The sequence below is a fragment of the Macrotis lagotis genome, chromosome 2, assembly GCF_037893015.1.
Source record: "Macrotis lagotis isolate mMagLag1 chromosome 2, bilby.v1.9.chrom.fasta, whole genome shotgun sequence".
Lineage (NCBI taxonomy): Eukaryota > Metazoa > Chordata > Mammalia > Peramelemorphia > Peramelidae > Macrotis > Macrotis lagotis.
In genome coordinates this window covers 116,115,558-116,141,272 of record NC_133659.1, presented here as the reverse complement: position 1 = coordinate 116,141,272, position 25,715 = coordinate 116,115,558, and the positions used below count along the sequence as shown (strand labels likewise).

General features: G+C 39.9%; 1 protein-coding gene across 7 annotated transcripts in view; it reads right to left on the bottom strand.

The window, feature by feature from the left end:
* PROX1 (prospero homeobox 1) overlaps positions 1-24,132 on the bottom strand; it is a 61,951-nt gene extending 37,819 nt beyond the window's left edge. For 2 of the 7 annotated variants that reach the window (XM_074222648.1, XM_074222652.1), the window contains exons 1-5: positions 20,494-20,770; positions 20,253-20,357; positions 10,322-12,110; positions 3,099-3,206; positions 1,119-1,256 (exon numbers count right to left, since the gene is read on the bottom strand). In XM_074222648.1, the coding sequence (XP_074078749.1) occupies positions 1,119-1,256; positions 3,099-3,206; positions 10,322-12,043 (1,968 nt within the window). In that variant the 5' untranslated portion in view covers positions 12,044-12,110; positions 20,253-20,357; positions 20,494-20,770. Of the gene's footprint in view, positions 1-1,118; positions 1,257-3,098; positions 3,207-10,321; positions 12,111-20,252; positions 20,358-20,493; positions 20,771-22,843; positions 22,945-23,964 lie in introns of those variants that run through there. The other 5 variants (XM_074222653.1, XM_074222654.1, XM_074222650.1 and 2 more) reach the window with 4 other exon arrangements.
* Between the last annotated feature and the right edge of the window lie 1,583 nt (positions 24,133-25,715).

Below are 25,715 nucleotides of genomic sequence, written 5' to 3'. Positions count from 1 at the left end.
GTTAGTGTTCCCACATACCACTAAGATATTTTATTTATATTAGTGGAAGGAAAATACTTTTAAAATATATTGTCATATATTATTCCTTTTCCTATGTTTTATTTGCCAAATTAATACCTGAAAGTTGAATGAACTGATTTTATATTTGGAAATTGTGTGTGTGTGTCTATATATATATATGTATATATATATATATATATATATATATATATATATATATATATATATATATATATGAAAGGTCCCTTAGATGAGCTGAGGACCCTTCATTAATTTCCAGGAGAACTCTGTGCTCTCTGGTAACTTCCAGAATGCTGAACTAAATAAAATCTTTGGATTTTCAATTAGTTCATTTATTGCTAAATATCTTATCTATCCCAACCTTGCAAATATGTGCATAAACTTACCAGTCTGGTGTATGTGCCTATGTATGTATGCAAAATATAGAATAGAAAGACTGTTATGTATACTTAAATAGATATTTGTATATAAGCACAGAGAAAGACATACATATATAGACACACAGATATGCACACCTGTACAGAATCAAAACTCAATTAATGATATGAAGATTATCCAATTTATGGATCATCCCCGAATTTTTTTAAATCCCAGATTGGTTCTTTTCTCCTATTTAGGAAGCTTCTGGATCACCTTACCAGGAATTTCCTCCACCTATCATTAGTGTTTTGTTCAGGAAAATAGAAAATAATCTTAATATTGATATAAAACAATCAGGATAATTTTGAAAATCATATGATGCAATCCAAAATAAAATATAATCATTGAATGATCATTATTTTGAGTTATCTGTTCCACTACTTCCCTTCTATTGAAATGAGTAAGGATGAGTAAACTATAGTAATATATAATTCTCTCTCCCTCTTCAGAAGAGGTACAGAAATTGCCTGGAGTGGGATTTAAAAAAAAACCCAACAAACCATCCAGGAGTTAAATCCGTTTACCCAATGCTAGTGGCTATTTGCAAGGCTGAATGAACACAGGTATACTGAGGGAAAGTTTTTATCAGTTATATACATAAGTATTTATAAAGCTACAGAACAACAAATTCCCCCACCCCAAGCCCCCAAGAAAACATGAATGTTTCTAATATTTACATCTACTGTTGTGTAGTGTTGCTGGCTCAAAATGGCTGCCGCTTTCCACCCTCCAGGTGGCTGCATTTCAGTGGTACGTGAGTAATCCCTATGTATGCAGTTTGTAAAGCGCTTTGGGATCCTTCGGGATGAAAGGTGCTATATAAATAATATAAGGTATTGTCATTATTATATCACAACACTGCACTCAGAAGAACGAAGGGAGCAACATGGGCAAAAGACTAGGGGGCAGTCAACCATCCATCCAACACTTGCACAGGAACACACCTGCACACTCAGACACACAAACATACATGCACACACACACACTCGCTCCCCCTTTTTCCACTCCACCTTTTCCCCCATCCCCATTGAGACTGACTGTGGACAATCTAGCCCTAGTGATGGGAAGAGGCCACAAAAGGTTCTCCTGATTCCCAGGGGGGAGATGCTGCCAATGCCACACTTGGCTCCCTTGGCTTGCTGGTGCACAGCCGTTTGACAAGCTTCCTCAGATTTTTCTATTCCAGGTGGAAGCACTCGGAGCCCAAGCCCCTTTCTTGGCCCGCTGAGGACTCCCAGTCTGTGTGTGTGTGTGTGTGTGTGTGTGTGTGTGTGCATGTTCGTGCTTAATGATTCTTGACCAGTCATTGAGGTAAGTGAGCACCCTCCCCATCCTGCCCAGTGGGCAGCACTGAATGGGGAGAAACCCGTTGACTTCAACTGAAAAGAGGACCGCCAGGGAAAGGGGAAAATAAAAGGCTTAAGTTGATACACATTTGAAAAGCAAACAGAAGGAAAAACAGAACTTCTTAGAAATTGACAGCAGTGAAGGAAGCTGAAATGAGTTTGGCCCCAAAAAACCAGGGCCAGAAAAATAACTTGGGCACCAAGTTTCAAAACAACTTGGTGGAGGAGGGGGGAGGGCCCAGGCAGAGAGCGGTACATTTTGGCAATTCATGGAGTTCTTGATGGGGAAAATGAGGATCTGTACACATCAGTGGGGGTGGGGGGGTGGAAGGGGGGTGGACTGAAAGAAAAAAGAACAGCCCTAACAAACTATTCTAAGCTAATGTAATGTTTATCAAGTTACTTGGATAATGATAGCATGTGTGCCATTATCATCATCAAAACCCAATCTATGTTTTAAAAAGTTACAGATGATTAACACAACATCAAGTTGATGCAAACAATTACTTAACACACACACACACACACTCTAACACACACATGCTCGTGCCCCCCCCCCATACACACAGAGAGAACCAGGAGGGCCCTAATATTCTGTAGAATGAGGGAGGCTGCAGCTGTATGCAGACAGCTTTCATATCCTCATTTGAATAATGTGTCCTGGATCTGTCACTTTATTCATGCTCCTTATGCTCAGTGTACTCGACATCAACAACAAATTAAGTTGTAAATAAGAGACAATCATCACTTTTGTTTTTAAGCAGCTACTGCTCAGAGAATTTCAATGTACGGTTCCTTTCTGACAGGGGGAAAAAAGATGCTAGAGTTTGCTTACATAAGCACAAATATGGGGAAAACCAACAGAAATGAAAACAATTAGAAACACTTTACAGTTGCTGAGGGGGGAAATATTCTCTACAGCACATCATAGATTACCAGCTGAAATTTCCTCTGAGAACGTATTTAAATATATAATTAAAAAAAACAACCCAAAAAACTAAAACAGAGGCTGAATCTCCCAAATGGCACTGCAAACTTATTTCACTTCTTGACAACAGACCCTCTGTCGTAGAACACAAGGTCCACCCCTGCCTGGCACACCTCTGCACAGAAGGACAAGGACATTCTATTCCATTACAACACAGGTGGCTTTTTTAAATGAACTTATTCCACATTCATCTCAATTAACTTTCAAGGGGTGAAAAAGTACCACCACATTCATAGATAGGTGACTACAAAGCAAAGGGATGGGGTGGGGGTGGGGGTGATGGGACAGGGGACTTGAATGAAGATTTAAAAAATTGTGCGTACCTTCACATCTGAGAAGTAGGTCTTCAACATGTTGGAGCTGGGATAACGAGTATAAAAGAACATGAGCTTTGCTTTTTTCAAGTGATTAGGTGACAGTCCTTCTTGCATGTAGGATTCAAGTAGTCAAGGAAAACGTCTCAGCAAGCAATAACAACAACTACCATTACCCAGAGATACCTTTGATCTAGAAATGGTAGGCAAGTACCAAGCACAGGGCATCTCATCCATCATTGATTTGCTGTTTTGCTCAAGATAATTATTGCCTATATAAAATCACTAAATATAAAGAACTTAAATGTGGAATGTTGTCTTTTTGCTTGGCAAAAACAAATCTATTCCATTTTCAGGTTTTTTTTGTGCTAGATGTATGTTCACTTGTTGCTACGGAGACAAATGGACCCACATGTGCTGTACAAACTCTTATCCCAAGATTTTTTTTTCCTCCTTTTTTAGTAATTATAATTCTCTTTTTTTCCTCTCCAGGCTATGGAGTTCATAGTGAAATTATTAATGTGCACAAAAAACATAAAATGCTTTATTTTGAACATTTTGCCTTTTAATACTAATCTAATTAAGTATTTCAAGTCACTTTGTTCCTATCATATTATTGAATGGTCTTTAACTGCTCACTTTTTTGAGGACAGTCAAAACTCAGAGGGGAGGGAGGCATTGGCATAGAAGGAAGGAAAAAGTAATAATATAGAAGTTCAGTACTTATTTTAAAAGGAGAACAAACAAGCTAACCAACCTACCAAACAACAACAAAACCCTTGTCATTCCCTATCTGTCGCGGTTAACTCCTCTGAGACAGACAGAGTATTGGGGGCTAACAAATCAATACATGTGGGTGAGCAGATCAATAAGTGGCCATTTACCCTAAATAAGGCGGCCTATTTATCTGGAAACATCATTACCTTTTAGATCCATAAACAGCAGCAACTAAAACAGTTCCCAAGAGAATGTGAGGCTAACCATAACAATCTAGGCTTCCTGAGTCTCCCCCAGATTCTTGGCACTCTTCAGCGAGCTCTGTGTTAGGATGGCTTTGGTCACATCTGTGCCGCAGGCTGGCCCTGCCATTTCCTCAGCAAATTAATGGCTTTATAATTTATCAGAAATGAAGATGCACGTGGAGAAAATCAATGTGGTCCCCCACAAGGTCAATTAAGGGTCCTTCCTAGAAGCTTCTCTAAGGATTGTCTCTAAAAGGAAAAGTCTAGGGGGAAAAAATCCCAGAAAAACAAAAAATAAAAAGCCCACACACGCAACTTTACCCTAGTACTCAACCAAAATTTCACATCTTGTGGGAAAAAAGGTCAAGTCAGTTCCTTCATATTCTGGAGCAGGGAACGCCTATTCTAATGACCTTCACTAAACTTACAATACTACCCATCTTGGGAGGAAATTTTTAAAACTTTCTAATTACAGCAACTAACCAAGGAAATCTAATCAAATTAACATTATGGAATTCTCAACTATTTATAAGTGGATATTTAACAGCATATTTTGAGAAATTAAATGATTTAACATTGCCTTAGCTATCCTATGTTGATGTTTTTTAAATGGATATATTTAATTTTATATAAGTAGAAATTTTACATAGAAAATAAAAATACTGAGATTTCCTGGCCCATAGGCTAAAAACAAAACAAAACCCCCAAACGCTTAATTTTGTGTCAGTAATTTGAAAAAGCAGCCTAAACTTGTGTTTTGTTTGAGATACTTAATGATTACAAAGGAGATAATTTATGGCTGACATACTTCTTGTGCCAAGGAAAAGAGCTGAGAGAACCTCAATGGCTACCTCCATTAGACTGATAGAGAGACCTAAAAGAGTACTGCACTCTCTTCAGTGCCATCTGTCAAAATGGGTAAGTGAAATAACAGTTGCAAGCTGTCACCTATTGCTTAGTGATAAGAGTTTTAGGCAAGTCAAAACTTGGATGGATATAGACCTCAGATCCCTATATCCTTTACTTTCATAAAACTATCCAAAATCAACCCTACACATTCGACATGGTAGTGGGGGTGAGAAGGGGTATCCCAAATTATTTAATTTAGATTAGATTTAGATTTAGCAACATTATGCTGTGTGAATCAAGTGAGTTAATATATTTTTGTAAGTCAGTTATGGGGGGTTAAAAGCATTTTGATCCTCTTTATAGTTGAATTCCAAAAAAAAAAATTTTTTTTTGTTATTCTGATCCCACTATAGGAACTAGATCTTTCATTAAAAGGCATACCATGTTTCAGTCTCTCAAAGTCAACTTTTGGTTAAAAATGTTTCCTGCTAGCAATACTTGGAATTGTTCAGTTGAAATCTGGCCTAGAATAAATCTTTATCTCTCACTCATCGTGTTATTGGGATTAAACTGCCATGAAAGATGTGTTTCTAATAACCTATTAAAAATAGCTAATGAAACATTTAAAAACCCACAGTGGGATAATCCATGGTTTTTTTAAAAAAATAAAATAAAATTGAACTGACCAATTGGTTAATTTCCCTTTTAAGTGCTTGTGTTGAAAAGCAAGTGTTCTTCCAAGAAAGCACTGGCTGTTTCCAGGATACTTACACACGCACAATGAGTCATGATGGAATAGATTCAGTAAACATACAGCTGTACCGAACACGAGCTAAGCTCCATTCAAGGCCAGGAAAGAAAATGAGCACAAATAAATATTAAGGAGGTAAAGGGGGGTGGGGGGGGATGGAACGCAAACAAGATCTGTCCCGGCAGCTCATGTGGCTTTGCCTCAATTCTCTCAGCCATAGCTTTGTGAAGACAGATGACATTCAATTCTATGTGTAATGCAAAATAGACAATAACTGCTGAAACTTGAGACAGCTGCCAGGTGTAAAAAAAAAAGGGGGGGGGAAGAAAAGATGATAAATCCATAAATTAATGAAAGACATCTGCTCGGGAACATAAAAGATCAGAGAAACAGTGTAGTGCAGCTGAACCTAAAGCAGTGTTCAAACAACCTGAGAATCTGAGTGTTGTCTATTTACCAAGTACAATATAACCTTACCTAAACAACGGCAGTAAAAAGGCTCATGGAAGAATGATGGGCATGGAAGTGTGGGGTGGGGAGGGCTGGAGGAAGCTGTACAAGTCACCATTTTTACCAACCCAGTACTGGTTTGTGGTTCAAGGAACTGTTCATTTGCAGTTCTCAGTAAATGGACTGAGCTGACTTTACAAAAAAGCATCGTAGTTAAAATGGTCATTTCAAAAATAGTCTCCCTTTTTTTCTGATTTTCTGTTATATAATCTCCCTAAAATACCTGTAGAAAGAAGAAATGGACTCATGTAGCACAAACGGTTTCACAAAGCATTAGTAAGCAATCAAGTGGTTGTCCCAGGACAGAAGCTTTCTTAATCAGCAGAGTTCTTAGTTTTCGGAAATCTTGAATTTTGTTTATCAAGGTTCATGAGGGGGTTAAAAACAAAACAAAACAACAACAAAAAAACCTCTTTTTTTGATTAATTAAAAAACACACTCAAAACCTCTACTTACTCTAAAGCACAGAGTTTAACTTATTTAAAAATATTAACAGCTACATGCAGCTGTGGGTTCCTGAGCAAAACTTTCACAATTTGATATTTGTGGGCAGACTTCTGAGTTTTATTCTCTTTCCAATGTCAAACATCTAGAACCTTTTTCTTTTTTTTTTTTTAAAGTCTTTTCATTTAAATGTCCCTAGGAAAGTTAAGAGGTGAGAAACTGTCCATCGTAGATAAGTCTTCACCTGTACAAATGCAGTAAAGGCCTAGAATGACACTGTTGTGCTTTAATTGGCTTCATGCAAATGACTGAGGCCTAAAAAAAGGCTATTTTTCTTGAGATGCAAAAAGGATACGTGACAAGGAACATCATGGAGAAAAACAATTGGCTGTCTGTTTCTTTTGGTATTTGAATAAAACTTAATATTTGATTAAATAGATTCATTTGCAAAGATATAGAATACATTCTGTAGAGCCAAGATGGGAGCTCTTTTGGCACAGGTGCATCTTATAGTCCAGTTTAACCACAATTACACAATTAACTATTTCTTTTCTAAATTAATTGGAAAAAATAATAATGTAATGTCCCTTTGCATACAACATACATGTGCATATGTACTAAGTTCAATATTCTAATGAGCCTTCAAGGTCTAAACCTGGTTTTTATTGTGATAGTCCTGTGTTCTTAATTTGGCTAGTTTACAGAAGAGAACAGATGTTGTTCTTTGAAATGAGGAAATAATTGTTCCTTAAGAATTGAATTCTCTACTTGTATGTAATGACTTGATCTAACTATTGTAAAACAATGAAAAAATATCACCTTCTATTTCCTCTCGATTGTATTTGTCTTTTTCAGCCATTAGTTTCAGCCAGCACTCTCAATGACCATGAAATTCTTAGCAAATAGATTGAGAAATCTATCTATCTAATATCAAATTTTAATTTAGATGCTCATACTGACCAGAGGGGGAACTCAGAGTGTGGCCCAAAGAAAGAGAGAGAAGGAAAAAAGAAGAGTGAAATGTAAGACCCCCACAAGGATATTCCATTTCTCAACTAGCCTTTGGGATGGTCTGAGCAATAGGAAAGAATGTATGTCTATTTTTTTTGCCTCAGAAATAGCACACAAATGAGGAAAAAGGTTAAAATGGGTTGAAGCAGAGAAGAGATAGTAGAGCACAGAAGAAAGATTAAAAGGTAGAAAAATTAAATTTGTAAAGCACCAGAAATATTCATAAGAATAGACATTATTCTTGGTACTAAGGGGACCAATGCTTTATATGAAAGTAGGGGTCTTTCCCTCCCTTGAATTCAGTAGAATCTCATTATTGGCAGGAGTGAGAGAGAATATCTCTAGTTCAAAAAGAGGGCAGTTAACATTTACTTTAATTCCTACAGAAAGAAGCAAAAAGGGGCTTCTCTTGTCCTAAGCCCTCAAATTTCATTTCCCATTAAGGGGATTTAGATATTGTATGTCAAAAGACTAAGCCAATGCCTAAGGCTATTTTGAAATTTTTCTAGGAAGATGAACCTCCAGAAAAAAAAAGCCAGAACTAAACAGGTAAGGAGAGCTGGAGAACACAGAAAGTCTTGTTTAAAAACACAACTAATATTTTGAAGGCTGAGAATCTGGTAAGGAGACACAGGGCAAAAAAGGGAACTGGCTTCCACTGCTTCACTCTTTTGTTGATCTGCTGCCTAAGAACAGACAAGTCTCTCAGCTTCTACTTTGAAAATTGAAGACCCACCATCACTGCCACCCACTTCAAATGACTATTGAGAGAATCAATGCCAGGGTAAACCAACATGGCAAGAAGCTTGGCTGAGTTCACTTTCTCAAGGGAAAGAGAATATGTAAATCTCTGAGGTCTCTTAGACCATTTCCAACTTTATAGCATAACCAGATGCAAATACTGGCGAATTTCTGGCTATCAACAGCTTTCAGACAGGTCTCTGAAGAGTGGGAGCTGAGTCTGAAACTTAAAGTTAAAATTCTCTGTTTAGATCTCCAAAGCAAAAGTCACTTTTACTTAATTAGAATCTTACTTATTTAGAATCACAGAATCTTGAGTTGGAAGGGACCTCAGAAGACATCTAGTCTAGCACATACCTGACTAAGAATTTCCTTCACTATGTGTCGACAAATGGTGGTGGTCATTCAATCTTCATTTGAAAAACATGGATGAAAGAGGATCTCTCTCTCTCTCTCTCTCTCTCTCTCTCTCTCTCTCTCTCTCTCTCTCTCTCTCTCTCTCTCTTTCTCCTCTCCCCATCCCCCACCTTGCCTAAGAAGTGATTCCAATCTTAATCACCCAAGGAAGTTTCATGCCTGTGATGCAATTTGTCAATGAAAGGAAATCTTCTCTATTATTGCAATGAATATTGAAGATAGCTCTGGGTCTCACTGGCAGCATGGCCTTCATTAACTAGGAAAACAAATTAACTACCTGAGCTCAGACTTTGCACTTATAGGGCAGTCTCTAGAGTGGGTTTAGATACCAAAATGTCAATCTCTAGTCATAATGACTATTGCCCAAAGTCCTCAATTTAGTACTAGACAAATTAATTACTAAATGTTATACCCATCTGGTAATTTCTTATATAAAGGAAAATCTCAATCTGTCACAAATACTATCAATGGGGGGGGGAATAGAAATATTAAAAACAATATCACCTCCACCCCTGCCTAGTAGCACTGCACATCTATACAACACTTTAGAAAACTTCCCTAAATAAGGACCAATTTACAAAGGAAGAGTGAAGTTCAAGTCAGATCCAACTAAAAATAGGTCTGACATTTTTGACATGAAAGTCCGATTTAGAGCTTGAAAGAGTTATAAAAAGACAATTCTCCTGTATGTTCAATACAGACGCCTCTAAGTCTAATACTGACTTTCATATTTAATCGAACTTTCTTGCTTTCCAAAATCATTTGCTTTGTGTATGTTAGGACAAAAGATTTCTGTATATGCCTGAACAGAGGTTAATCATGCATAGCAGACAGCTGCAGAGGATCCAAAGAACAGATCTTTGGGTGAGTGAAGTAATCTTATGCAGCTGAATAAATCAGTATCTGTATCATATTTATCTACCTATCTATACACACACATGTGTATATCCAGAAACATGATTCATATATGTGAATATATGTATGCATGCCTACACACCTTTATTATCTATTATCTAATATCTAATATTATCTATTATTATCACATTCTTTCAACCTAATCTTCCACCAAAAATTATTTTCTCTGTGAGACTTTTATACAATAAGAGTTACTGGCTAAATGGGTCAGTAGCTTCTGATGGTTCTAAATTATTTTGGGGAATGAATTCCTCCATTGAAAAGTTTTTTTCCTATCTCCCATCATGACTCAAACTAAGGTTTAAAAGAGGAATTTAAAAAAAAAGTCTCTAAATTCCCTCAGGAAATAGAAGGGGAACAATAGAAAACTATTACTGGAAAGATATATGCTAAATACAGGGTACCATTTAAGTTCTCATCTTTCCCAAGTGGCAAAGGTCTGGTAGTAGTTCTAGGCTGGTATGTTATCTAAAAGGGGGGGGGGAAGAATGTCAAGGAGGTAGACTTGTTTTTTCCTTTGAAACAGAAAGCAGCAGCACATTAAAATGTAAGATCAGATCAATCTACATGGTTCTCTGACCCCTTCAACCTTTTCAGAAAACACTTTTTATGTTGGAAAAATAAAAGGATATTGCACTTCCGGAAAAAGGTGAAATATCAGACATATCTTGGAGATCACCACACTCAGACTTTATGAGAGACAGGGAGAGGCCTTCAGCTGTGCTGGGCGGATGTGCTGGTGAACAAGGGTGGTGGTTCATGTGATGGGATGACATCTTGGTCCTCAGACTTGCCGTCTCCCTAGTTAAGTCTAAGGACTCTGGGGAGGCTCTGTCTTTCCCAGGGAAGGAGGCAGAGGGAGCACCTAATGGATTCTGAAATGGGTAGGCCATCAACGGGAGAGGGAAAGGGTGGCGGAAAGAAGATGTGGTGAAGCCTGTGGTGGTGGAAAGCGGAGACTGGTGCAGAGACTGGTGGTGGCCACCAGCCGGTGGGCCAGAGGCAGATTGGTCAGAGGAGTTTTTGCGAACAACTAGGGGCAGTGCTTCTGTTTGGTCTGTGGAGCTGGGCATTTGCATGGTGCCAAAGGTGTCCAGGGGGTTTGGAATGATGACATCACCAAAGCACTGGAGGCGCTGGTTGGCGGTGTGGAAGTTATGGTTTTCCCCATTGACTGCAAATCTCGCCTGGGGGATCTGAAGAGGTGGGAAGACCTGAGGAAGCTGGCGGGAGGGTTTGGATGAAAAGACTTTCACCACAGTGTCCACCACTTGGGACATGGCAGTGTTGAGTTCCTGTTTCAGGGTCTCGGCCAAATGCTTGCCTTCCGAGTGGAGGGAGGGGGGCCCCTGGTCCCGCTCTTTGTTCCCCTCTCTTTTCGGCTTATTCTCTGCTATCTCCTGCTCGCGGATGAGGGCCCTGGCCCGGTCAATAAACTGGCCGGGGTCGAGCTCGCACAGCTCGTTGTCGGACCTCGCCCCCGAGTCCTGGGCCCGGCCGTCCAGCATCTCCGAGCGCAGGCTGTCCTCAGACAGGTTGCCGTCGTCCTCGTTCTCCGAGTCGGTGCTGTCGTAGATCTGGTAGAACTTTTCCTGCAGCTGGCGCAGCTGCTTCTGCATGTCCTCCAGCTGCTGCTTCAGCTGTCGGCGCTCCTCTCGCTTCTGCTCCTTCCGAGCCGACACCAGCTGCTGGAAGCTCTGCTGCTGCTGCTGGGGCAGCTTCTGCTTGCGCTTGTTTTCTCGGTAACTTTCTCGGGGGCTCACGGACTGCGGCGCCATCTCTCTCTCCGTGTCGTTGCCCCGCAGCGCCACGCTGGGGGAATGGCTCATCCCCCGAATGATGTTCTCCACCCGCGCCCGCTTAGCTCTCAGGTGCTCATCGCATAACCGATCCATGTCAAACTGGCTCATGGCAGGCCTGCCAAAGGGGGAAAGACACTCCGGGGGGCTGTCTCTTGAAGAGTTGCTGCACATATCCTCCTGATGTATCTCCGAGCCTGTGCTAGAGAGACCGCTGGCTTGGAAACTGGGCTCGGTGCCACCATTTTTGTTCATGTTATTTTTCAACAGCTGGGAAATTATGGTTGCTCCTGGAAAAGGCATCATGGCATCTTCATACGAGTTCGCCCTCTTCAGCAGCTTGCGGAGTACATTTGACTTTTCCCCATCTGCATGCTGCACCACTGAATACTCAACATCCTGCTCTGAACCTTGGGGATTCATGGCACTAAAAAACGTGGCTCTTGCCTTAGCAAAAAATGCAGATGCTGTCCCTACCGTCCTTTTCACTCCAATGTCAACTCTTCTTCTCTTGGTTTGCCTGCTTAAGAGGGCTGTGCTGTCATGGTCAGGCATCACTGGACTGTTATTGTGCCATCTTCAAAAGCTCGTCAGCTGGGCACAGCTCAAGAATCCCGGGACCCTGGCCAACAGAACAAAAGGACTGATGAATCATTTTCTTTAAATTTCTCCAAATTTCCTGACCTCAATCCTGAATAAAATGCAAAATGCATAGGCTCTGGGATTTATGGCACATTACAATTATTGCAATTTATTATGCACTCTGCTTGAAATGAAACATTTTTAAATATTTCTGCTCCACTGGTTTAAGATGGATTAAGATTTAAAAAAAAGGCAAAAACTGCTTAAGCACCAGTAATATGATTCTCTTGCACAAATGCCTAAAATGATACTGTTTATCTTCAGAAGAAAGAGTAGATTAGAAGAACATAGCCTCTGACCAAAAAACCCCAAAATGATTAAATTTGGGGCATTGAGTGACATTACAAAAGAAGATGAAAGTAGCCTTTCCTTAGTATGTAATGTGACATTAAAAATCTCTAAAAAATTTTTTTTGGATTAAAATTCAATTACAGCCTAAAAATTTTTGCATTTTTAATGCTATGGAAGAAAAGTCTTGTCAAATCAGTGCAGGAAGTTGGTACATCCCCTTTCACTTAACTGGGTAGAATTTTTTTAATGGATTAAAATTACTCTGTTTGACTTGTCCAAGGGAGAATCCTATAACTGAAATGATCAATTTTAACACTGAAATAAAGATGGAATGAATAGTTTCATAGATCTACTGGTTTAATATGGGTATTTGAACCAATAATAATCAACCAAAAATGTGGTCTGTGATACCATGACCTAACATTAGTTATGGTGATATTGTAAACTATGTCCTTTTATGAATCAATTCCTTTCAAAGTTAGTTCCACTGGAAAGGAGGATATTCTTTAGCACATTTACGTGTATATTTTAGAAATTGAAATATAGAACAACAAATTTTTAGCATAAGGAAGAATAACAATTTTAGCATAAGTTTTCTTTCAGAATCTGCTCCAAAAATAATACCTTGGATGCCCAAAGCAAGCTTTTCTACATACAATTTTTTTTTTGGTTATAGAGATTTCTATTTCCTGCACCAAACTAAAAAAGAGACAGAGACTGAAAGAAAATCTGGAAAGATGAAAGAAAAAAAATCACAGCATTAGTCAAATGTGTGAAAAGGAAAATACCTTTGTTTTTAAAATGTGAACTCTCATTGTTTCCCAGAAATACAATCCAAAGAGAGAACATACTTCTTTGCATTTTATGAAAGGCTCAACACAATTTGTGACTTATTAACTCATGATGCTAGACTCAAATTTCATCTAAACTATTGGAGAAGACATCCTTTTGGTTACAATTAACACTATACTAAGAAAATGAAAATATTTTTCATGCTGCATTTATCTAATATTAAACTTCACATTTGCTTAACAGAGCACATCTTCACAATAACAGGGTATATTGCCAAAGGCAGCATGCAGGCTTTTTGGAACAGCTCCCATCTCTTTCGGTTCACCTGTAAAAACATCTACGTGCTCCCTAGGATTGCATCTGTGGCTAGTTTTAAAGAATGACTATCCATGCAAATAGGCATAATTTCAGCATGAAATAACCTGTAAAAATCAAGAAAACGTTCAATGCTTAGATAGTAGCAATGTGTAAAGCATCAAAGTTCCTCCTGCCGTTTTTTTTTTTTTGCCCACAGTGTTTGGATGGGTTAAGAGCATTTTCAGAGATTCTCTTTTCGATTGTTATGAAAGAAATACTCTGCTTGCTTACATTTCAAACTCTTTGCATTCAAGAGTTCAAAATGGGTCCTCTAAATTAAGATGGAAAAACTTAATAGTTTGTTCAAAACGCAATTCTGAATGTTGAAACTATATGGAAATTATTAATGAAACCAGTTAGCTACAGAAAACCAGAAGCACAATTACAAGCCCCATGGAGACATGCTGTAGGTACATTTCACTTAGGTCTGGAAAATCAAGAGTGTAATTGGCAGGAGATTTTTCAGTAACCAAAAAGATCCAGAAAAACACACAGATAGAGGGACAGACAATTTAAAAAATTAAATAAATAGAAACATGGCTAAATGATTATTGATCCATGAGAGATGGCTTGATGAGATAACAAACTTATATCAATGATCACAGGAAGACCTAAATAATTTGAAGGCTTTAGGGAGTTTGTGAAGGGAGAAGGAGCTAAAAAGGTTGAACTTTTTTTTCACATTAACTTTTCAAAGATCAAGAACCCTGACATCAGTTTTTAACATTTACCTTTTCCTTCATTCAAATACTTGGAGTTCACCTCCATCTGTAAAAGTCATAAAAATGAACTAAGTCCCAATCAAAACCTTTAGCACTCTTTGTGTGTTTTGTCTTTTCTTTCTGTTTACCTTAACACCAAATCTGGAATTTCTTTTTTAAAAAGTCCTTGTCATAGGGACATCATCTCTGAGACAGTGGCTCAGGAAATTACATACTGCTATGAGAAAGAGCAGAAGGTCATCCTCAGGCATCCTTCCTTTCCAGCTGCCATTTTTTTTCATGTCAACTGCATTTCCTCTCATCTAACCCAGGTATCAACAGCTGTATCCCAGCATCTCATATGTGCCAAGAAAGAGTTGGATTCTTCATAAGGTTTTGGGAATAATATTGCTCAGTCGACTGTCTTTTTCTTTTATCCTCACCATAGGATGAGTGTCAATTAAACAGGCTTCTAAAGTCAATTAAAATTAGAAAAATCTAAGGAGTGTACACTAAATCTATCAAACTAAAAGGATTTTTGGAAATTCTGTTTCAACTTGTCAACATTTTCTGACCATATATTTAATAATTTCTACCATGTATCTTTGAAGCATATATATGTATATGAGTGAGTGCGTGTGTGTGTGTGTGCATGTGAGTGTGTGTGTATGTGCATGTGAGTGCATGTGTGTATGTGTGTGTGTGTGTGTGTGTTTGTGTGTGTGAATGTTGAGAAAACTTGGACACATTGAGCTCCAGGTCTTGGTGTAAAAATGCCCTTTAAAATTTATTTCAAACCAAATATGTAGAGAAAATAATGTGCAAACTGATTCAGAAAGAATATGGCATTTGATCTACTGACTCTGGAGTAATATTGTTTGAATGATAAACTCATGAAAGTAAGGTCAGATGATTCTTACCATTAATTTTATATTTTTCAGCACTATTTCATAATTCATAAATGTATGCGAGGATAGCTACCATATCAGAATTATCCTTCTAAATGAGATATCTGCAAACCAATTTATTTGAAGTAATTTATATAAATATGTGTATGTAACTATACTACATATAAAAGACTTCTGTGATTTTACATTTTAAAATTCTTTAGAGCATCAAGACAGTAAGCTATGGTGTTATCCTCTCAGTTGAGAACATTTAAAAACTTTTCACAATATCTATACTAAACTGTTCATTGTGCTGATTACTGATTTTCATTTAAGTTGAATTTTAATATTTCTACTTAGCATATAAGTGGAATGAAAATACATCTTTATATAATGGTAAAAAACATTATTATCACAAGGACATTAAAAACAGTATGGGAATTTGAGGTAACAAATTATTGACAAGATATCCACAGTTTCCCTGAAAATTCCTTTAGTTATGACTGAAAATACATATGTGATTTTTTTGTAGTGTAGTTATTTGGCTGTCTCTATTGGCATGTAAAACTTCATATAATATATGATTTGAAAACTATTATAGAACAGGGATGCAAGCACAGCAGTTTTATCGAGGAAAAGCTCAGATAAGGTCAAATAAGGAATGAACAGCTTCAAAAGATACTTTGGTAAAATCTTAAGTGTTTGGTATTCAATATAGCATAAAGAATCTTTAGGAAAACCATGGATCAAGGGCTAACAATAGAAGACTATTTAGTAAGAAATTCCAGGGGAACATTACTATATTAATTTATTAATGGAATGTTCTCTGCTTTTACAGAAGAGGAGGCTACTTTTGCAATGCCCATATTTCCAAATCAAGGCTGACTGAGCTTAGGGGATTCTCTAGATAATTTGGGCAAAATAATTTATTATGGAGAAGAGAAGGGAAAAGGTGGGGTTTTTTGGCTTGAATTATTTATATTAGCTGTCTCTACTGATCAAATTATTTGAATAAATTGTTTGACTCTCCACTTGACTTCATCTGAGTAGATTCAGCCTTTGGATGAGATTCTAACTGACTTAGGTCAATGTAGTTATGAAATTGAAATCGAATGTCATTAATAGGGAACATTTTAATTGATCTAGCAATACATAAATCTGAAGGGGAGAAAAAAAATCAGGTGATTTAAGTGCCCCCAAATCACTTAGCTCTTCCTACTATGACTGAAAAGTGACAAATTCGATTCTGTTAATTAGCAACTTTTTCTTTTCGGTAGTTTCTCCTTCCTATTAGTGGCAAAAAAAGCTCGACATTTACTTTCAGGAACCCATTACCCTCCAATTACTACTTCAATTAGTTATGATTGTATTGCCAATAGTGCCTACCATAGTAACAGAGTTCTGAAGTAATGACTACTTCATTATTAAGATTCTTTCACATCATCAAAAATTCCTTAAATTTTTCATCTTTGAAACGAATGATTTTAAGTTTATGTTAAAAGCAATGCCATCCATCCTTTAAGAATAAGTATAACAGACGTGCTGGGGTAGCAAAGTTTTACAAGTAAGCATTTTCAGATATATTTTCAAAATAATAATTCACCCAACTCTTAAGTAAAACAAAAATAAACAAAAAGGGGAAAACTTACAAATTCTCCTTCTCATAGAATATCTAAATAATCATTAACTTCTCTCATAATGTCCCACGAATACTCACTGGGCAATAAGGTTTATGAACTTCCTAGCCTAGATTGTCTTTCCAACTTAAGAGAGATGCTAAATCAGAATCCTGAGGTCAAATATCAATCATAACCAACTTTTATATTATTAAAAGCAAGTAGCCTTCTTATAATGCACTTTGTGAAACCTGAATCTTAAAATTTATCAATACTATCAGTTACATATATGCCACAAGCCTGGAATTTTACTAAGAAACTATTGAGAAAGGGTTTATTTACTGCTTAAATAACTGTAGAGCAAGTCTAAATGTATATAGCCTAAGGCAGAACATACTTTTAAAGATTTCATGCACTGCTTAGAGAAGAAAGATGTTGGAAAAGAAAAAAAGTGTGAACAAAGATTATGTGAGATTTGTTGCATTGCATTACTTTAGAATAATATGATGAAGCTTAACAGAACAATACAAGGTAGAGTTACAAACTTACAAATAAGCTTCCATTACAACTTTAATAAAGATAAAACAAATGAATCTGATCATAAATAAAATTTTAGGCACATGAAAACTTTAAAACCAACTAAGAAAGAGGTGTATTGAATGTATTGAAATCTAAAAGATAAATGCATCATGCAATTCCATATTCATGGAAACAATAACAAAGCAAAATTTAAAAAAATTCACCCATCTAACTTGCTACCATCCAATTCATTTTATTAAAAAAAGCCCAAAACCAAGGTGACAAAAAAAATGAGCTAGCTTCTAAGACTTCATGATGTTAGAAGGGATTCATTTCCACTTTCTTCTCTCCCACAACTCTCTAATATCTTTCATTGGAATTTAACTAATTACACGAGACATGTCTGTTTTGAATATACATATACATGTTGAATGAACAAATGCTCTTTCTACATCTTTTTTCTTTTACTTCTCTACAACATCCACTCAATTTCATAAAGACAAGAAGTTTTAATGAGCTACTCTTTACTATTAACAGGCTATATCTTTCATCAAAAAAGAATGCAAATTCATAGAACTTCAGGCTTTCTTCCACAGGTACAACAATGTTTAGGACATCCATTCTGACTCACATCTGATGCAATGACAGCTACATCCTACTTTCTGGATGGCAGCGTTTCATAAATAATCCACCCTCCTTTTCTTTTTACTCTCCATCTTTTCAGAAAATTGTAAGCATGCATACAGATCTATTCTTTCTGGTCAGGTATAAGACATATTGCAATGATAAACTTTAATAGCGGCAGAGGGATTTGATTTTGGTAATCACACACACACACTGCATATGTTTTAAAAAATGTAAAAATAAAGTATTGTCTCTGCTTTTCCTCTTGTCCTTTCTCTTGGTAAGTGACAAACCTAGGAGGATAAACAAGTGAAATACAACACAGGAAAGTCAAGGAACAGGCAATGTCTGTTCTTCCACCTGCTGCCCAAAGTATGTGTTTGTGTGTGTGTGTGTGTGTGTGTGTGTGTGTGTGTGTGTGTGTGTGTGTTTATGTGTGTGATGGAGGTGGGGGTAACTGTGACTGCCTGGAAGACAAGAGTCTAAGAAGAGTCCAGGAAAGGGGCTGCCAAAGACCTCTTAAAAATATCACATGGCAGTTTCAAAACCCACCAGCAGCTTAATTATTCTCTGCCTGAACAATCCTATCAACCAGGACACTCATAAATTCTTAAACCTCGACAACCCTCAAGCACTGTGGTTTGGGACTGCACAGAGAGACAAACACAGGGGAACTTGCACCTGTCTTTCTTGACACAACACACCTGTCTAGCCTTGCCCATGCGCACTTTCTTAGCAGACCTCACAGTTTGATAAAGGAAATATAAAGAGATATATAATTTAAAAGAGGAGGTGGCTGAAGAAAAGGAAAAGGGGTATAAGAACAGGGCATCTCCTTCTCTCTAAAAGAAGGATACTTGCCAGTGTTTTTTTTTTTTAATTTTCTGTGCTCAAAGGGAAACAAGGCACACACACTCATACAAACATACACAAATAAATGTTCTTGGAAAAATACAAACAAGCAGGTGAGTCCTCAGCTTTCCCTGGGGCTAAGGGTTCAGGGTTGCCAAGAATGCCAGTTTCACACCCCAACCTGTCTCCTTGAGTTATTTTAAACTCTTCCCTCACCCACCTCCTGGCCTCCCCTCCAGATATCAGTCATCCCCTGTACCTTTCCTCCTGAAGGCATACTCTTCAGCTTCAGTTTTGGGAAAAGCTGGGCGAGGAAAGATATTGGGGTGGGAAAGATTGTCCAGAGGAGTTTGGAAGAGTTATCAAAAGAACGACCCTTTCCCCCAACCTTCATTTTCTTTCCAAACAGCAAATAACCTGCTGGCTTATCCAAAGACATACAAAATACAGGAAAAAACCTAAAAAAAACACTGTAAGGACTACCCTTCCCACCCCTTACCCCCCATCCCCAGCTCCACACACATTTCAAGATCTTTTTCCTGATCTCCTCACTCTGGAAAGATAGCAGTTTTCTCTTTCCTTCTTTATTTCCTCTGGCTATCCATCTATCTCTGCGTACTCCTCCCTTCTCAGACCTCTTAACTAGGCTAAGTGAGGGCAAAACTCTAGGTACCATTTCTATTGGATGCTGGTTCTTCCTAAACACCATAAACTGACAGGAGTAAACTGGGGGGGGGGGAGGGGTGTCCTTTGGTTCTGGAATCAGCCACCCAAGAACATTCACTGCTTCCCCAACTCTGGCCCCTATAACACTTTTTCTCCATCACTGGTCCTCAAAATGCCCATGCAAACATACTACACCCCTCAAATCACGAAACCTTGCCCCCCCCACCCTAAACTCAACTCTGCAACTCCATTCATCTGACCCAAATGCACTCCGCTATTGTCATTGAATCAATTTCTAAATTTCTGGAAAACTGACTTCATTTTTTTTTTTGCTCGTAACAACGTCTTTGAAAAGAAAGTAATAGTCTCGGGTCTTTCCCTGCCCCCCTCCACTTCCCCCACCCCTTTGCTGGGGTTAAAAAAGAAGGGAAAGGTATGCAAATGACAAGCAAATTGGAAGAGAGAAGAAGAATGGCAGCTATAATAAACAAGACAAAGAGAAAGGACACGGAGACCAGCCTAGGAGTTTGTGAGGTGGGGGGAGAAGAGAGGGGAAGCGGTTTGGAGAAAAGGAGCAGTGCGAAGTAACAATACCCACCTTGAATTTCTCTCTCCTAAGAAGGGGGGAGGGGGAGAAAAAGAAGAAAGCTTCCCCTCAAGCCTCAAAAACAGTAAACAAAAGGTGACAAAAATCAAGAGTCAAGAAACAGCAATACCAACCTCCCACCCTCTCCAACCACCACCACCAAGAAAAAAAATTGTAAAAACACACACACACATACACTCATACACACATACCCACAACCAAATCACTTACTCTTTAGGAACTGGGAGGCTAGAGTGATGAGTCCCACTGAGGCTCCTGGTTAGAAATCATTAGGATTTATTTTATTATGATTCATTTAAATAATTGCATTTTCCCCTGGAAGAAAAATTTACATGGGTATGAGTAATATAAGTCCTTTTTTTCTTTCTCATTCAAGAAAAAAAGCCATTATAAGTGCTTTTCTTTTTTTAAAAAAAGAGGGGGACAGTAGGAAAGGTAAGAAGATACTTACTCAGTGCAAAAAGCGATGGAACTGAGTCTCTCTCTCTCTCTCTTTCTCTTTCTCTCTCTCTTTTTTGTTTTTTGGGGTTGGTTTTTGGTTTGGTTTTTTTGCCGGTGAAAAGAGTGGAAAATACACACGCGCGCGCACACACACGCTGATGTCTTGCTCTTGTTGAATATTGAATTATGACAAGGGAGGGCGAATGTGTGTGATAGAGAGGGACAGAGAGGAGGAGAGAGTGAAAGAGAGAAAGAGAGAAAGGAGAGAGAGAGAGAGAGAGAGAGAGAGAGAGGAGAGGAGAGAGAGGAGAGAGAGAGAGAGAGAAGGGGGGGGAAGAGGGGAGAAGAAAAGAGAAGAGAGGAGAAGAGAGGGGAGGGGAGGGGGAAGAGGAGAAGAGAGAGGAGAGGAGAGGAGAGGAGAGGACAGGACAGGACAGGACAGGACAGGAGAGGACAGGAGAGGACAGGAGAGGACAGGAGGAGAGGAGAGAGGAGAAGAGAGGAGAGAGGAGAGGAGAGGAGAAGAGAGGACAGGAGAGGAGAGAGGAGAAGAGAGGAGAGGAGAGGAGAGAGGAGGAGAAGAGAGGAGAGGAGAGAGGAGGAGAAGAGAGGAGAGGAGAAGAGAGGACAGGAGAGGAGAGAGGAGAGGAGAAAGGAGAGGAGCGAGGAGCGAGAGAGCGAGAGGAGGAGAGGGAGGGAGACAGACCCAGGGAGAGCTCTTTTGCGCCGCTCTGCTTTGCCTGGCTGCAATGGTGTATAATTTCAGAGCGCTCACACAGCTGAGCTTCGCTCCACAAGATTTACTTTAAGACACAGCTGAAGGAAACAGGAAGACTGCACGTCACAGTCTGACTGACGTACCCAGACTCAGCACCCAATCGGGAGGCGCCTTCGGATTCAAGGGGGGATAGCGAGGCAAGAGAACTTGGGAGGAAAAAAAAAATAAAAGGGGTGGGGGAGATGTGAAAAAGAGGAGGAGAGAGGGCCACCCCCCCCTTGGGCCCTCGCCGCCTTCCACCCCTCCTCCATCCCTCCCAGCACTCCCCCTCCCCTCCCCCTCCCCCAGACTCTCTCACACACAGAGTCCCCAGTCCCTTCCCCTGTTGCAAGGAAGAAGCCTAGATCGCCACCACCTCGGGGGCTTCGGGGGAGCTAGCCGTTGGCGAGCTGATGCAAAGCGAACTGATGAGCGCGGCCAGCTCCCTCCGAGACTTGCTCTTCCTGGACTTGAGTCTTTTTTTTCCTTCCCCATCTTCTTCCTAGAACTGATCGCGCCCCCAGAGAGGCCAAGCGCTCCTCAGACTTGAGGAAAGAAGGCAACGAGAAGTAGATCGGAAGCGTAGGGTGTTGCAGGCACCAGGGCTGGAAGGATGGGGAGGGAGAAGGGAGGGGAAGCCACCCAAACTAGCTCATTTACTTAGTAATTATGCGAAGTACATCAAAATGTCACTTTTGCTTCTCTCCTCTTTCCTGTCTGTCCTTCTGTCCATCTCTCTCTCTCTCTCTCTCTCTCTCTCTCTCTCTCTCTCTCTCTCTCTCCCTCTCGCTCTCTCGCTCGCTCTCCGTCTGTTTATCCTCACATGTGGGTTTGGCAAACAGGTAAGTTGGGGAGACATTTGTTCGACGTTTCACACTTCCTCAAAAAGCACCAAATAAAGTGGGTGGGAAAAGAATTGTCCGAATTCCAAGCGATTGCCCTACATTTCTTGGGAGAAGGAGATGCACTTGGCTCCCTCTGAGAACATCATTTTAACTTCTAGACTCGGCAGTCTTCTTAAAAGATATAATAAGTATTACCGAACAATTTCCCTGCATGCAACAAACAATAAATAAGTCAATTTGCTCCAGTGTAAATAAAGGGAGGGGACCTACCTAAGTGATCTTTAGCTTTCTCCTAGCTCCGGCACTTTGTGACTTGGTAGTTCGTCCTGGGGAGACAGGAGGTAGATGGAGCTCTGCATTTTTGACCAACTTGAACATACTTTTGGGGAGCCGGGGTAAGCAATTTAGGAAGCTTCTTAGGAAAGTGGTCTTACCCTCTTCTGCATTGAGACACCAATACAATGCCTTAAGAATATTTTTCGATTTGATATTATTGAGAGACATACAGATTCAGAGACACAGAAATTCAGCGACAAAAAGACAGAGATACACATTCAAAAAAGCAGAGAATAGACATTTGAAAGGGATCCTTAAAACTTGCAAGATACAAGTATAATCAAAGGGCATCATTTGGGATTGTTAGACTTTCTACTTTTCAAGAGGGACAGAATAGTTTTAATGAAACCATCGAATGTATAACTTTAGGTCCTATGGAATCAAGGACTTGCAAGGATTGAGAAGTCAAAAACAATTCATACCTTGTCCATTAAGTACTGATTGAATTACATTCCTTCGGTTTTTTTTTTTGAGGGGGGTAGTTGGAGAGGAGCCGCATGTTTCCTCCACTGCAGTACTCGGAATTTAATCAGATCAAAGGTTGTGATCATTCTTTGCACCTCTACTATTATGGCAGATTTATGAAGTGTGTTAATAGTAAACAGCCAGAACACCACCAACCACCATAACCCCTCCCGAATTCACACACACACACACACACACACACACACACACACACAAGCACACGCCCCTTTTCTTGGACGCTTTTAATTTCAGCCACAGAACCATCAAACTGTGAGAAGGAGGATATTAAAGTTCTCTTAAAAAAATAACGATGATAACTCATCCAAGCACCGCAGGAAACTTTCTGGCACAGAATTAAAACATTGGAAAGGAGAAGAAAAATCAAACCGGCCAGGTTAAATCTCTTCGGCTAAGATGAAAAAAGAGATCACGGGGAAAATCAGCCTACATAATACACCAGCCCTTATCCTGGACACATACAGAGACACACAAATACGCCTCCAGTGTTCTGTTATTCCATCAAACAATTTAATTGGGGTAGGAGAGTTTAGATTTGGGTGTAAAAGGACTTAAGTCAGAATTCCCATCAGATACAGGGACCCCATAATACCCTTCTCGGGTATTTTCCAGATAATCTGGTACATTGGGGAGAAATTTGGGTTGCTTCATTTTTTTTTCTTTTTCTCTTTCCTGGCGTTAAGAATCGCAGATTCCAAATAGAAGCCAATGCCAGCTCCCAAAGAAATTGGTAGGAGTCAGGGAGACGTGCCCTCTACACCTTAAAGCCATCTGCCCAGTCTGGCATTTGAAACAACAAGGGAGAGGAAGGGGGAGGGGGAGGAGTAGGGGAGACAGGCTCCCCAAAGGATTTAGATGTGGACTTTTCCCTCGGAAACACATTAGTTGAACTTTAGTCTAAAAGTTCATTTCTATTGTTCTAAAGATTCAGATGCATGCTACACACACACACACACACACACACACACACACACACACACACACACACACACACACTCACTCACTCACTCACTCACTCACTCACTCACTCACTCACTCACTCACTCACTCATACACTCACCGTGAGGAATTGTCTGAGAGAAAAGTTCCTGAGGCCGCCTCTACTCCTTTAACCAGACTCAGTGGAGGATTCACCAGTGGAGGGGCTTAAGGACAGTGTTGACTTAGGGGTCAGAGATGGGCTTTTCTCCTCTCGTTGTCCCTTCCAGCTGCTCCTTGGTTACCTATTCTACCCCTCTTCCCTCCTCCTGCACTTCCCTCCCTGCAGCAGTTTGCGGTACTGCAGGTCCTCCTCAATTCTGAAGCCGGCCTTAGCTGTAGAGAAGCGGGCTTTACTTAAAATAAGACCGAAACTACCGACACGAGGGAGACACAGGAGGACTCGGAGCCTGCAACCTCTGGCAAGAGGATTTTGCTGGTGGAATCCTGTCGCCCTTGTTCCCTGCTCTTCACAATAAGCTTGCCATTTACAAGCTTTCTCTCCACAAATTGGATCGCTGTTTTTTTTTTTTATCCTTACTGTTCTTGTTTCTAAAAGAAGCAAGGCACAAGGCCCTTATCTCCCCTATCTGCTAGCATTCTCCCATCTGTTTTCTTCATAGGAAGGGGTCCGAGCAGCCCGGAGAGAAGACCAGATAGGAATAATCTCTGAAAACAAGAAGCTACTGGCTTCATAGGACCCCTTCCTTTCCACCCCAAGAATTTTAAGAGTTTATAAAGTTTCTGAAGTTTCTGCCATTACAAATTTAAGAAGTCTTTGCAATTGATGAATTTATTTGCCATTAATAGAATAAGTATCACTTTGGCCTGTGGATGAAATAAATGAACTTCACCTTACTATTTCCTTCCTGGAGCGACTTTTTCCCTCCCTTTCGCTTCTTCCCTTGTACTGAGTGGGAATGAGCAAGTGACTACTTCATCTAAACCACGGCCAGTGACTACCAAACTTCCTAAAACCCCAGCCCGGGGATCGCGATCTGATCTGGTTTCTAGAACGGGAGGCATCGGGATGGATTTCAGGAGACAACCTCTAGGGATGTTGACAGACACAGCAATGCACAGGGCACTCGGACTGGCACACACACACACACACACACACACACACACACACACACACACGGAAAGAGCAAGGAAGAAAAGCCAACCCTTAGGGCTAGCGCCTGGCCTCGTACTGAGCCACAGACTGTCTTCTCTCCCAGGGAGTTCCAAATCACTGATGCCCCCGGGAAAAACCAAATCTATAACCTGAAATGGTTCCGAAAAAAAACCCCCAAAAGGGGGGGAAAGTGAAATGCCACAAGATCAGTAGCAAGTAGCAGCTGCGGAGATTCTCTCTTGGGAACCCCACAGCTTATGAGCCTCCAGAGTAATGTTTGTTTAACCAACAGCTTTCAAAGTAAACAGAAGCGAATCACTCCATAGAACTTGAAGTACAAACCTTAGAAAGCTTTCCGGGGATTGGGGCGTTTGTTTGTGGGAAAGAAGGGCTCCCGAAAAAGGGATGTACTTTTCCCCTCTTTGCATCCTCCCTGCCCACCCATCCCTCACCTAGAGGAGGCCCTAAATGCTTTCAACCAAATCCAATCAAAGAGGACAACACAATCTTCAAATCCCGAGGTTCAAATCCTGGGGCGATCCTTCCCGATTCTCCTCTCCCCAATCGCATGCTTGGAGGGATCACCCTTCGACGAATACTTTACAATCTCCCCCCATACGAATGTACACAGCAAGGAGGGGGAAGGAGGACAAAAAAAAGAGGGGAAATTCCCTGTCCAGGATGCTTATGGAAGAAGGTCTAAAATGGATCTTATT